Raw genomic sequence first — 15,592 nt, 5'->3', positions numbered from 1 at the left:
TGTTGTTCCAGGGAAATCCAAACCATAGCTTTTCCCAAATAAACCTTACAGGAGAGTACATGAGCAATCGCCTCATTGACCAAAGTGACTGGGTCTCAAATTTTTCAAAAGAAGGACCCTCAAGTGCCATAGCTGCTGACATTAAAATTGTAATTCACTGTAGCTGACAAATGTTTACATTTTTATTTCTATAAAGAATGGTTTCATTCGTGCATTATTAAAGTTAAGGTCATATTTACAGCTTTTATTTTAAGTTCATTGTCATATTTACTCTTTTCAATTCGTCTTTTACAGTTCAGAAGCCTTAAATTTTTTTAGATCTTCTGCATGGTGAACACACATGGGAGTTGGACTGGATTTAAACCCCTTGCCACGTGTTGGTTTTTAATACGATCAGTCTCTCGACTGGTTAGATTTATTGTTTAATTAAGTAGAAAATGACAAATTACAAGAGAAATGTCAAAATAGCAAATACCAAAGAATGTTGGAAGGATCATAAATGAAGCTCCCTGCATTTATATTTTTGGAATAACCACGAGGATGGTCATTTAACCCAGAGGAAGGCTCCATTCACAAACAGGTTCCTAATGAATTGCACTGCTCAAATGATAATTGTCTCACTGCTTGCAGGTTTATGATCCCAACACCTGCATGCTTCTAGAGCTATAAAAGCCATTCTGTTCACCATGGAAAACTTGAACTGGGAAACAAAGAAGGCACAGAATTACTTCCTATATCTCCTCACTGGGGGCTGGATTCGCAGGTTGCTCAAACAAGAGACCAAGGAGAAATAACAAATTTTCAAGAGCTCACTCTGAAATGTTTGTTTGTGTATTCCTATATATGCATTTTTCTGTAATTATTTCTGCTTTTAGCAGTACTACATCCTGAACAGAAAGCGAGTATGTACAGGTTTCTGCGGTTTGAAAGGCTATCAATGCATTTTTGAAGAGCATGAATAATTATGAGTTTGATTAAAGAAGAACAAGAAAAACCCATAGCACTGAATGTCTCCCTTGCTAAGTGATAGTTGCTAAGACCTCCCCTGCTATAAAATGCATCACAAACAAGATGACCTTTGTAGGAAAACAGAAACCCTGAGCCTTAAGCATGCACCTCACATAAATATATGATATAAAAAAGAATGATACCATCTACATGAGGAGCTCAATAAACTCCAAAGATCTCAAAACATCTGCGTTCAGACTCACAATCAAACTGTAGGGCTCTGAAGTATTGCTGAATAGTAAGGCAAAATCACAACTGCCTTGAACCCCAAACACTTCTCCTATTATTCTAGTATTTCTAAGTTTTATATAAATTAATGATAATTGAATCATAGGTTCATGGTCTGGTACCTTACTGTCCCTTTAGAGGAGCTATTACCGCGGTGATAAGATTGCTTAAATTAAGCTGTCTTTTTCACAGTGCTTGGCTCATTGCCAGTGCATTGAAGGGAGATTTCAGTCCATTCAGCACAGCATTAACCTTACTGCCAACACTGCTAAATGGGTTATAGGAACTAGAAAAAAATCTGATTTAAAAAAGGATGGGACAAGCAAATATGTAAAATACTAACGCACAATACAGGAGTAAAAATGAGCACACTGAAATAAAATTAAAATGAAGTAATTTTTGATATGTAGACAGAAAAAAAAATATTCAAATGCTTAGGTAATTTAAATGTAAAACTTTACCCCAAATAAGCATGTTTATCTATGGGGGGTCTGCAACATACTATAGGCAGCATCAGGAGTAATGTAAGCTAATAATACATATCTGATATTAACTTTTTTCTTCTTATTTTGGAATTTAAGTGAACTGAAAATAAATAAAAGAAAAAAAATAAGTACAAATGAGAGATTCATGAAAACAAACTCTAAGCCAACTAACAGGGCATGGAGAAAATGAAAAACACTCCACTGAATTGTCAGGATTTAATACATATTCCATAAAAAACAGTAAGCTATGTTCAGATGGGGCTGTCAGAGATAATGACAATGTAAATCATAAGATTTGAAACATTAGAGCAAAGTACCTATGAAACTTGAAAAAAACAATTATTTTATTGGAAAGGAAGAGAACAGGCAATAGGTTGCGAGTGCTTATTCTGGGGGAGTAGAAGAAATCAATTTATCTATGAGCCCAATAACATTATCCTGAAGAAGAGAATCAATGTTTCCTGTGTTTTCATGAGGTGCGAAAAGTCTTTTCAGTCTTTTTCTCATAATACTTACAAATTAGTTTTCTGTGTGACAGAATGAAATTACTGCATGCTCGTAAGACATTTTAATAATGAATAAGTTGTTTTTCCAATTGTGTGCAGGTGTACAGGCAGAGTCTGCATGTGCATTTGAAGGCTGTATGATGGTCAGTTGGCACAGTGAGCTGCTATAACTTCTGCAGCTACGGTACAGATTTTCTCCAATTTTTTCATCTGCAGCTACTCTATGGCTTGTACCTGAAAGATTTAAGGCCTTCCTAATTCCTGCCTTCACTTGGGTTGCTTAGAGTCAGATCCACCGGGAGGGCAAAGAACTTGGCAGTGGCAGAGCTGTGGACTGTTCTTGGTTTTGCCAAAGGTTGCACAAGCCATTGCCCTTCTCCTTCGTAAACAGTTGGGCCAGTAAGCTGGGCGCTGCCAATAATGTTCTGTGGATCAGCCCACAAAACTGAGTTTCAGAAAAGCCCTTTTAAATAAAACATATAACCAAGTTTTAGTCTACAAAAAGCTTCCTTGAACGCGTATCACAGTAAATGTCTTTACTACAGGCTCTTCCAGACTGAAGTAGGTTTCAAAGAGCAACTGCATAAGAATACAACTCTAATCATAGAATCATAGAATAATAGAATATCTTGGGTTGGAAGGGACCCCAAGGATCATTAAGTTCCAAGCCACAGGCAGAGCCACCACTGGCACTAGACCAGGCTGCTCAGGGCTCCATCCAACTTGGTCATGAACACCTCCAGGGATGAGGCATCCACAGCCTCTCTGGGCAGCCTGTTCCGCACATCATCACACTCTGTAAAGAACTTTCCCCTGACATCCCATCTAAACCTTCCCTCCTTGAGCTTAAAACCATTCCCCCTTGTCCTGTCACTATCTAGCTGAGTAAATAGTTGATTCCTCTCCCATTTATAATCCACTTTTAAATACTGGAAGGCTGCAATGAGGTCTCCTTGCAGCCTTCTCCGGGCTGAACAAGCCCCATCAGAGTATGTTAAACATTTTCAGAACAACAGAATTTTCCATAAATATGGCACATTATGAGCAGCCTCATAAACTTGCCTCATTTCTGAGTATGGACAATGAACAGGATTTAGAGTCACACGATTAGTTTTAGGGAATCTTTTTCTGTCTGAAAAATCTCTAATATTACGTGGCTGTAGCTAAACCATGCAAACACATGTGCTGTTTATGGATTAACAGGAGATAAGGTTGAATAGAAAAGCTGAACATGTGCATTCTGATTTCCGCCCAGTTATTGCAGCAGGGAGTAAATTACTGTCTCTAAATCTTCTTTTTGATTGCAAATGTTCCAAATTAGAAAAAAAAAAATCTACTTAGACGTATTAGTATGCACATATTAGGTAGATTTTGCACTATTAAAGACTTAGCACAGAAATACAGCTGCCATTGACATGCTGCCCTTTATTTTACAGGATTATTTTTAATGGACAGATAAACATCAATGCAGGAGGAAGGCAAGAGAATCCAGATATTAGGCCAGTGTTTTTATTCAATTCTAGCTGAATCACTCTCTGTTAAAGACAGGAAAAAAACAAGCTGCTATCTTTTCTTCTTCTCTAAAGCTGCGCTGCATACTACAGCCTTCTGAGAAGCAGTGACCACAGATGTCCTTTATTACAGTGCTCCCCTGCTATGTCACTTATTAACTGCAGATACATCTTGGTGAACAGTCTTGCAGATTCTCCTTTCAGATGCCTTTCAGTCACCTTCAGGAGAGGCTGCAGAGGGTGCACAGAACAGCTGAAACAACCACTAGAGGTCAGGAATGTGGGAAATTCCCAGAGGGAGTGAATTGCCAAAGGGGAGCCAGCAGCATGGATTCCAGTCTGAATCCCAATCCACTGCACAGCCCTTTCATCAGTATCCAGTTATAGAGATTTTAGCTTTAAGTAGGTACCTAGGAATTAACACTAGAAAACGCACCTTATAAGAAGTATGAAATCTGGAAAAGTTAAAGAAAAAAAAAAAAAGGAAAAAAGTAGAACAGAAGGTTTAAAATGGGAAAGTACTTTCCCCAGCAAGGAGGTCTGAAGAGAAAATAGTGAATAGGGATGCAGAAAGGCTAATTAAGATCTACTTAAGTGTTGATTGAAGGAAACCAAAAGACACTCAGTTGGCACAGAATGCCTAGGGAAAAACTTCTCACATAGCAGAAGGTATGGAGAGATAAGCTTGTTACATCACAAGAGGCAGAGATTTATCTTTATAAAGATTATGCAAACAGAAGCTCTGATGCTAGCCATCTCTTGAATATTGATTTTTTTAAAGTGCATTTAAAAAGCAATGGAATTTCAATGATATTTAGTGATGTACTAATATTTGAAACTTGTATTTTTTATTATCTCCAATGTATATTATTTCACTATTATTCCTTTATTGCTTTTTTTTTTCCTGAACTACTCTTGTTCAGTAAGATAAATATATTCTCTTCTGACTCAAATTTAAATGACAAACTTTTATTTTGAAATTTGGATAAATGTAGTTAAGAAGGATTTTCAAATATAAGAATTTGAAAAATAACATTATCTTTGTCCTTCTGATTCTATTTTGAAGAAACACACAGAGATGAGGGGCTAGTTAACGAAAATTTTCCTTATGTTCCCTTTTGGCAGAAAGCTTCCAACCTCTTTCATTCTTTTTGTGATTTATCCTTAAAACAAATAAGGAAAGTCTGACTATAAAATGAATCAATTTATTTCTCAATCCCAACTTAATAACCTTTCAGTAAGGAAAAACTGAATTTGACACTTGTGATTAGCAGCAGTTAAGTGTTTAAAGATGTATACTAAAATTAAATTATGTAATAAAATAAAAACTCATTTCTATAAAAGAAAAAATGCAGGTCTCAGTGATAATTGTGATAAATGGCAATACGCATTGGTTATATGTGTATAAACAAGAAAACACTTCTTTACATATTACCTTATATTCTCTTGATCAGATTGGTCAAATGGCAGAGATTTATCTGTGTTTCACCAACTACAATTTTACAAGACCTAAAGGAAACCCTAGTCCAAACTTCTTGGTGCTCTGCTCACAATGAAGTGGAAAAAGATTGTAGAAAATCAAAGGTTTGTGTTCACTATCAAGTCAGCAAACACAGATTTGCTGAAAGCCAACAAATTAGGTGGTACCTACCAGGAACAAAAAAACGTATGATCAAAACGACAGAAGAAGCAGTTCATGTACTTCTGCAAGCAGAAAGCTGAGTACACAGGTTTGCTGGATACAGAATATACTTGCTTTCCATTATTTTCAGAATATATTATTTAGGTAAATTGCATCTGAACTTGACATTGAACTCTCCTTCTGCCAGCTCCCAAAGGTAAGGCTCTTCATGCTCCATACATGCCTTGGACCTGTATAACTTCTCTATTATCAGGTGGTGTTCTTTGTATGTATGTGCAATAAAATGTTTAAATACACCTTGATGAAAACATTATTTTAATATTATTTCCTACTGTTTCTTATCATTTAGAAGCCAAAGCCTGGAGACTGACCATGCTGATTACAAAATGGCTCTGGGAGAATGTTGGATGGTCATACAAGTACATAAACACAAGTATTTGCTGCACACACCTTCAAAGTCATAATTTACACTACTTAAGAAAATCAGTCTCTTCCCCAGCTTTGCAAAACATATGCTCTTACAAGCTGTATCAAGCTAGATGAATCAAGTGGAAAAAAAACCACATATGCCTACACAACATGGATTCAAATCAAAATGCGTTCGCATGGTAATCTTGCAGTCCTTCATCTCCTCACATCAGTGTCAGGCCTCCCCCCTCTTTCTTTAACATTTCAGATAAGCCGTGCAGAACAGGTTGGTCCATACCTGGTTTCCAGCGGTATGTTGCTGTTCAAGACCCAGCTGTTATGGAGATGCACAGAATCCTGTGTGCTGGTGGGGGGCGTTGGGGCAGCAGGGCTGGGCTGGCTGCGGGTCGTCATCGATCTCCTCTGGAGAGAGTCGGCCGCCGGCGGCGGTTTCCTGGTGCAGGTGCACGCGTGTGGTGGTGGAGGTGGTGGTGGGAGAGGCCTGAATGTGAACTGGTTGTGTGGGCTCCCCGGCATGTCTGAAACAACACAGAGAGAAAACCCGGGGGCTTACTGCTTGGAAAACACTGGGAGAGCATTGGGGATGATATACGATTTAATGGGATTAAAGGACTGCGAGCATTGTGCGACTGATCACATTAACTCAGGTGTCTGTAAGCTGTTAGTGCAATGTGAAATAATTTAAGATATAAGGCTCTACTGAAATGAAGAGTATTAGATACACTCTTCAGCACTGTAGTTAGATCAACAAAAGAAAAAAAAAGAAGATATAACTTTCACTTAATTTGTCCCAGGATTTTTGGGGAAATAAATAAATCAAGTTGACATTGAATTGCTGCACCTACACCATTTGATTTCATGAGGCATAAATCTCATCTAAGAAGAGCATTGAAAGACAAAGACACAATACAAGAATTAGCCCAGCGCTTCATATCAAGAGAGAAATAACTGAATAATTCCTACTACCTAATAAATACCTCCCATAATATAAGGTCAACACATTTCCCCTACCTTGGTACTGCGCTTGTGAAATGACGGCTGGGAGAAGGCCACCTCACAGACTGTCTGCATGACCCACATTCCTGCAGAAGCTGAAGGCAGGTGGGCAGGGCAGCCCGGGGGTCCCACGGCAGAGCAGGTGGGGATGGGTGATGGGGACATGGTGCGGGGACACCTGTGGCCCTGCCCTGGGTCCGAAAAAATTCCCTGCGAGGAACTGCTGCTGCCACCCATTTACAAAACGTGCTTTCCTGAAATTATGACATAGTTTGTCTTCAAGGTGAAGGATGAAAGCATGCCCCTTCCCTTCTTGGAGTAGTTGGCAGAAAAACAGCACTTTTTTTCTCCGTGACAGCCACAATTTACCCCAATTGGAGGAACAAGGTTGTTTAGTGCTCCACATAAGCTTCTCTATGCTGTGGTAAGCAAAGCTGTCACGGATTTGGCCCAGGCTTAATCCTTTTAATTTCATTGATCTTTTATCAAGGCAGAATTCTTACAGTTGCATTAGGGTTTACACTGCTATATTAGTTTGCATATACCAGAAAAGCATTTCTAAGCATATTAGAAAATTGGAGGCCTCAGTAAATTAAATCACTGGAGTCAACAGTCCGGAGCTCTGAAATAATCTGCTAAGACACTTTCATATAATAATTAATCTCAGTAAATCCTGTATCCTGCTATTTTAGAATTGAAGCTGCCGAAATTTTGGATATATCATTTGACGTGCAGCATCCTCAAGTATTTGATCAGTGACTTTCTCAATCTTGTATCCAGTCTACAGAAGATTTGCAGGATTACCATACATACTACAATTTGCATGACACGCAATTCAGTGGTCTTACTGCTGTCCTGTCAGTTAGAAAACTACTGCCAGAAAACACAGATAGATGCTATAAGGTGCTTCAAAAGCTCTGCAGTAAACGTTGAGCACCCAAGGTGAATGCTTCTCTAGGTAAATGGGAAAAACCTGTGGAATCAGTATGGCAACAAACCTTTAAGTTCCTTTCTTTTCCTTTTACTGCCCCTATGCTGACAAGAGCTATCATTTTCTAATATTTTTCTTTGCTCCATGCAGTGGGATGGTTCTGCTTTGTGAACCATAAAGTATTTCTGGTCGGTGGGGTACGCAGTATCTCCCAGTGCTATTTCTCACAATAAATTAATGCACCAGATTTCCTGGGGGATTCCTTTTTAATTATCACACTTGTCACCCCTTCCTGCAGCTACTGGCATCAAAGAAAACCTCACATCACATTCTGAAGTATTTTGGTGGTTTGAAGACAGGTCTTCTGCATTAGACCTTTACTTCAATGAAGCATTGAGAATTCATCAAGCTGAGAATCTGGCCTGAGTTTCCAATTAGCTTTTACAGACTTCCTAATTTAGAAAAGTTATTTTTATTTTGCTTGAAACAAAGTCTACATCTCATTAACTTTATTTTTATACTACAAGCATTGTTGCTTGGAGTATAAAACAGCATTGTATCTAAATCTGCACACTCACGATTCTGCAGGGCCCTGACTAAACAGTAGGTTCTGTAAAATAATTTCTGTAAAATAATGCAAAATAATAAAATAATTGGAAAACCATTTGAACACCTAAAAAGAGAAACTACACAAACTAATTTGTCTAAAGTCACAAAGTTTCCGGTTTATGAGAGCAATACAGAAATTAACTGTACATTTTTATCCTATTGCAGCATAATGCCACCTATCCATGGGAACCCCTGCTTTTATTTTTAATGATTGCTTAAAATGTTTAGATTTTAAAATTTTTTAGACAACAAAGTTTATGTATGCTATGCAAATATAACATTGTTTCCAACGTGTTTATTGACAGAGTAGAAGTTTGAATTAATCTAAAAATGTAATGACAAACATGATTTAATCTCAGTTTCCATTTACAATGATATCCTACAGATCAGATTCTCATCTGAGCAGTATGCAAGCCAGAAGAGGTGCTCTTGGGTCTCACAGATGGACTTCCTTTCAAAGTTGTAGTGTTCCCACCTGCACATGAACTTAGCTTTTATTTATTTCCTTACTATACAGTCAGAAAAGGGTTCTTTAGAATACTTAAGTTCATTCTCCTATTTTTTTTTTTAGAGTTCTCTCATGTCCAAGAGCATGTCTAGAACTCTCCTGTTTTCCAAAGGCATAAATATGACATTCTGCTCTCTTTCCACTTCCCTGTTGAATACTGGATCTGCTTTAACTCACACATTGCCCATCTATTCCACAAGCAGCTCTTAAACTTTCTTTTCCTTTTTAAGGATTTCTCTTTCATTCTTCAGTGAGTGTCAATGTGTTAATCTTTTTTCTTCTGAGACAACTCCCTAACTCAATGTATGTGATCCAAAGGAGAGAATGCTGTATTGATGCTAGCTATAAAAAAAGGAAAACTCTCATTTCAAGGATTTTCACTCACTCTCCTTTCTTTTCAGCTTGATAGGAGGAGTTCTGGTTATGTTCTGAATGTTTCTTCATCTTTATCCAACACAACTATTACCCAACACAACTATTTTTGAAAACAAGCCAGAACTTTGGAAACCATTTTCCTAACAGTTTTGAAGCATACTTTACTGTATCTTCTGTACTTCTCAGATCCATGAAGTAAGAAAGAGTAATTGAACAGTTTTATCATTCACTGACAGGACTACAGCAGTCTGCATTGTTACTAAGTGAAGTATATCAGAAAGAATATATTAAAAAGTAATGAACCTTAAAAAGTTTGCATCTAACCTGTAGAACTTTCAAAATATTTTAATTTTTTCAGTTCCTAAATTCATTACTTATTGGCATGTTTTATTCTACCAGACATGTCAATTAGTTTGCAAGTCATTATTTAATGAACTAAATAGCAGCATGTGCTCAGAGATGTTAGCGTAGGTTTGTACTCTATGGGTATAGTACTACTCAGTTACAAGCCAATCAGTAATTTTTTATTAAGTGGAGGTGAATTATAACAAACCTATTTATGAAAATAAAGCCTTGGAACAGGTAACTCTGCACCATGCAGTAAGGCATGTCTGGTAAGGCATGACAGAAGGATCTTGCCCAGAGTCTTCCATCCAATCCACGTAAATGGGCAGAGAATGGGCACTGTAAGAACATTCTGCAGAGAAAACAAGCTCAATGCTTAAGACTACAGTTAAAAACCACAGAATAAAAAAATTCGATTTTACAATGAAATGCATGTAGTGGGTCTAAGCAGACAAACTAAGAATTAAACACAGCCGTTAATACTGAAGAGTGCTACATGTTAATACTCTTATTGGTCTTGTTGAAGTCTTTACACCCTTTCCTTCCATTCCAGATTCGATTCTATGAGATTATGTCTTCAGACTTATTTTTCCACGAATGTCCTAATAGCCTTTCCAAGTCCATCATTATTTGTTATTTCTCTGAATTCCTTTTGTTTATCCTGTGATATATTTCGAGAAAAGGCAAATATATTAAAAAATGTAAATTAGATTGCTCTGTTGATGCGTAGATTTGTGCTGTATTTTGATAATCTCGTTTGCACTTGCTCCTTCAGACACAGCTTGGTATTTAAATGGCTTACTATATTTACAAAATGCTTTGCTTCTAGCACTTTTTCAGAGCACTAAATTGTGAAAGTATCTTTAATACCAATTTGCCCTTTCATTATAGTTTTGCTCCATATACTTTCAGTTTTTCCCCTCCATCTTTTACTCAATAAATCCACCAGAACATAAATTATCAAACATTTCTAAAGAATTCTACAAACCATATGGTCTTATGCAACATAAAGATTATAATGCAATGAAAGCTTACAAACTATAGGCCCCATGGACTCAAAGTCCACATAGTAAGCAAGAGAGAGACCTCCAGAGACTTCCCTGTCACAGGACATCCAGACAGACTGATAGAAGGAGGGAACAACTAAACAAAGTACATAACTAGGGGGTTCTGAGCCCTTTATTTATCAGTATGGATATAACCTGGTATAGTCCAGACTAGAATTTTGCACCACACTGCCAACTCTAAGAGTAGAATGAACCCAGTGTATCGTTATTTAGGGGCTGTACAGAAAATACTGGGCATCACTTCCAAGGAAAAATTAACAGAGGTCTTAGGCCATGTATTTTGGATAGCCTCAAAGAACATAAAATGCAGCCAGATTTGTACTATGATGATGTAATGATATATTTAAACACAGTCGAACAGTCCAATGTGTTCATATAAGTCCCATTAAATGTTTCCTTCATATTCCTTTTACCACATTAGTTCAATTCACTTGAATCCCTTACAGTCATACAATAGGCATTAACAGTGTCTATCTTGTAACTCCTAGATCACTTTAACAGGAAAAAAAAAATGGTGAAATAAGAACACTGACAATTTCCCAATGCCAACTTGCTTCTGCTTTTTCTTCAGTACAGTCAAGTTTAGCCCTATTGAGAAAGGAAATACGGTCATTCAACCCTTTCACAAAAGCAAGAAACAGTTGTGCTGAATGATGTACAGCCTCTGTGCAGCCTCTTTATATAGGCCACAAGGAAGGTAAGGACTTCATATGAACTTTGTGCAGAACATCTTTTTCTATTTTTACAACAATAAAAACTGTAACATCAAAGTGACAACATTTTGTAAACACTTGTAAAGAACTTCATTCTAGTGAATTTCATGAGAATACAAAGATCCAGTTTCAAACACCAAGGTAAAAAGAAAAGCAAGTCTTTATCTATTGGGCTTTTACAAAGGTCAGTATTTTCTCTTTCTGTAACTCTGCTTAGCATACTCTCTTGTGAAACAGTGCTATATTCATCTAAAAATCCTTCTGAAGTCCATATTTATTTTGGAAGATTAACATAAAACATTTACATTTTTGGTCTATTTCAAATAAACAAAAGCTGGTTTACTTAAGGTGTACTAGGACTTTGCAAGTCATACAATACAAATGATTTTACCTGCGTATAATATTAATATCAGTACCTTATAACATTATCTGCCACTTGATCTAGAAACCCTGCCTGTGGCAGGGGGCTGGAACCTGATGATTCTTGAAATCCCTCCCAACCCAAGCCATTCTGTGATTCTATGAAAACTCCTAGCTACAGAGGATTTTCACTAGCAGGACTTCTGTATTTGGGCTTTTGCTGCTGTCACGATGGTGATGCTGCTGGGTTCTATTAGTAGCGCGCTGAAAGCAGAAAAAATAAAAATAGTGTAGACCTTGCAGCATTTTGGAAAGTAAGAAACAGATACTTCAGGATTGTCTCTGTAAACAAACTGTTTAGGAAAGATGTGGGAGAAATCTTCTTTCCAAAGAATGGAGGTTTGTACTCATTAGAGAAGGGAAGGCTGTGATTTATCATAGGGAGCTGTCACATAGCAGCCCTTTCTAACTTTGCTGATAGGATGAATTTAATAATATTCTCCCTTTCAAGATTCAAAAGATCCTGGCAGTTGTCTTTTTTGCCCACCGTATGCCTAGCTTGTCAATTTTTACTTTGTAAAATTCTTGTAACAAAACTGATAAGATTCTTTTTTTCGGGTGTGTGGGTGGAAGTGTTTTTCTTATCTTTCTGATGATACAAGTGTTAATATACTCAAATCCAAAAGAAGTGCTCGTGTGCCCAAAGCCATCTACTTTTTTTTTTTTTCCAGCTATATCAGCTAGTGCAATAAAACACATTACCTTTCCTGACAAACTTTGCCTCACTTAGAGGCACTTATATCTGTAGACCTTTAGAGCTCCAACAGCACTACTCCTCCTTAATTAACTCCATCACTCAGTGTTTTAACTTGGGAGTTTGACTGCTGAAGTAGAATAATTTTGGACATAAACACTGCACTGTAAGGTGCCATCTCTGTGCTGTAGTTTGTAACCAGCAATGAGTTTCAGGTTATAATGCTTTGTACTGTGGGTAATATGCAAGTTTAAAACGTTTTCATGCAGAAGCACCTGACAATATAATCACACTGAAGGGTGTTTGTAAAATATAAGCATTGCCAAAAGGGAGCAAAGCATCACAGCTCCTGAGGTGCTTTTGTTCTGCTGAATTGCCTGAATTATAGCTTTACTCTATGGTATTTCTTCATACGTCTGTAAGATCAGTGTCCTGTACGTATAATATTTATATGAAAAACATCACATCTATGTGAAATGCTCACATGTGCGTCAATTAACATGACAACTTCGAAATGAAACAATCTTACTCAGTCCCTTCACATCATTTGTCGCAGGTGGTAAAGAGCACACTGGAACGGATCCATCATCTCAAATCTCCTCGTAAATCACTACAGCATGTTCAGACACGATAGGCCTGTTGGTGTCTGAGTCACAGGGGTCAAGGAAAAACACAGGGGGAGGGAGAAGGAGAACAAGAGAACTGCCTCACCAACTAGCTTGGGCTTCCAGAGGTCTGTTTGGCAGATCAAGCAGCTACTGGTACAACTAATATCACACAGCATTCACACAGGGGTGGTGATTGACAGCTCAGTCAGCTTAAAGGCAGTATTTCAGGAGAATGCGTAATTCCAGCCCTTACTTAAAAGTGAGGGGTTCATTCAGTATCACAAGTTGTGAATTCTACTGGTGGCAGATCACTGGGGACATTACAGCTGCTATTCTAAAACTGTGAACAAAACAAGGGAGATTATGGCTTACACAGTAAGCCCAGCTTTACAAAAGCCTGACAATTGCAGGTAGCCTGGCAGCAAATTTTGACGACCTTAGAGGTGAACAGATTTTCATTAAAGAGCAGTTTATGATTGGTAAAATAGGTTGCAAGCAGCCATGGCTGTAAAAATTAATGGTTCCCCAGTTATTGATGGCTTTCGGACAAGTGATATATATTCAAGTTTTGCCCTTGGTGTCATTAAATTCATTAGCTGTGAGGGCTTTTAAAAAGGGATCTATGGGTAATGGAATTAGGAACTATAAATCATACTGAATACACAGTGTATTTAGCCCACTTGTTCAGTGGAACATGATACATTAAACCATTTCGTTAACAACCTCTCTATGACAGATGGTAACCTGGCCTCTTACCTGCCCCTATATGTTCCTGCTATTTTGATGCATTTTCAGGAAGCAGGCCTGCTGAGCTCTAATGATGTTACAGGCCCAAATACGTAAAAATCCCTGCACTGTTTGAGCTCTCTGCACAGGGATGGCCAAGGAGAGGACTTGTCCACTTGACTACCACAACAGCTTCTGGAGGGACACAGCCCTGCTCAGCTTCCAGCCTTGCCACGAGACAGAGCAGTTTGGTAAATATAAAACATCCTGCAGCTCTGCAGAAATGTGAAAGGATGGTAAGCCCTATTTAAACCTGGGACACAACCAGAGCAGTAGCACCGCCTGCCCTGCATGCTCCTCAGCTGGCTGGGATGAGGTACCAGGGATTGCCCTACCCATGGGAACTCATCAAGCTATCACTTGGTTGGCAGCACTCAGCCTTGCTTTAAGCTTCCTTCTGGGTGTTCGTGCCTGAAGACTTTGGATTCAAGCACAAATCCCAGGCCCAGCTTCTTCCGCTTGCATATGTAAAGGCTTAGTGTTCCAGATCGCTGTATCACACCCAGCACAGCTCCTGACATTATTTTGCAGAGGATAAATAAAAATAACCATCCATTTGTATCATAACCAACACGTACAAAGGGGCTTGAAGCTTTTCCGGCCCATTCAGTAATTGTGCTTCTATCCTGATATACTTACTTCATTTTAAAGACAATCCTTTTAGAAAGGCTTAAATAAGAGAGCATAGGGACAGATACAGACCAGTTCCAACATTCAAAATATTCCAAAGAACAGGTTTATAGCTTACATAAGAAAATGAAGGAGTCTGTTTTATCCAATAAAACATCACCCCATATGCTTTTATTATAGATTTCATGCTGACATCAAATCACTTGATAAGAACATCTTTACAAATATTTCCAGTGACTGTTATACGACTATAGGGAGTATTAAAAAGTATATTTATCTGTGGTTATATAGTAACCTGTGGAGGAGAGGAAATAGCTATGAAATATGTCTGTAAAGTGGAAATGTGCAGAGTTTAACTATGGCTTTATATGCCAATGTATATCTATCTCAAATTCATCCAAATAATATTAATTTAGTAACGTTCACAGAATTACCAAGGTTGGAAAAGACCTTCAAGATCATCCAGTCCAACCATCCACCTCTCACCAATAGTACTCATTAAATCACGTCCCTCAATGCAAAATCCAAATGTCCTTGAACGTTTTTATAAATAAATGTTTTTATCTGTTTCTACCTGAATATATTCATAGACATTCAAATAAATTAGGAATATGAACCATTACTTTTCCCAAATGTAAAAAGAAACTTTGACTTAGTAGAGGATAGCTTTAAACACTGCTGATGAATTTACAAGCAACAAGAATGTGCACCTATTACAGGTCAAGAAATTCTGATGACAGCTTTTTTTAATTTTTAAATGTAAACAGATGCAACCCCTCCTATCCTCTCCTCTGAGCAGTCTCATCTATAATTTTCAACTAATATATAAATTACAGTGGGACATTCCCACTTCTTCCAACAATCCTACTGGCTCCCTCTTGGCATCTCAGAGCAGAGAGCTGGTAGTACACCAGACTGTTTCCTTCAGCTCTACTTCTGTCCTGCTTCACAGATAACATCTGTCATCCGTCAGCTAGCAGATTTCTTAGAGAAGAGTTAAGTCAAATTACAGATTTAAAATATACAAGGGCTACTCTAAAACTAGCACCTCCTATTTCATTATGTTGGCTCACAACACCAGAAGTAGAAGTTAGTGCTATT

At 37.8% G+C, this 15,592-nt stretch overlaps 1 protein-coding gene across 2 annotated transcripts in view; it reads right to left on the bottom strand.

Moving 5' to 3' along the window:
* The window catches only part of TENM1 (teneurin transmembrane protein 1), a 232,556-nt gene that overhangs the window by 143,425 nt on the left and 73,539 nt on the right, over positions 1-15,592 (bottom strand). For both annotated transcript variants that reach the window (XM_031554696.2, XM_085230595.1), the window contains exon 3: positions 6,087-6,327. In XM_031554696.2, coding sequence (XP_031410556.2) covers positions 6,087-6,327 — 241 coding nt within the window. The remainder of the gene's footprint in view (positions 1-6,086; positions 6,328-15,592) is intronic.

Source organism: Meleagris gallopavo, chromosome 9 (assembly GCF_905368555.1).
Source record: "Meleagris gallopavo chromosome 9, MGAL_WU_HG_1.1, whole genome shotgun sequence".
In the NCBI taxonomy this organism is placed as follows: Eukaryota; Metazoa; Chordata; class Aves; order Galliformes; family Phasianidae; genus Meleagris; species Meleagris gallopavo.
The sequence above is the reverse complement of the archived record's forward strand: the minus strand, read 5'-3'. Positions and strand labels throughout refer to the sequence as shown.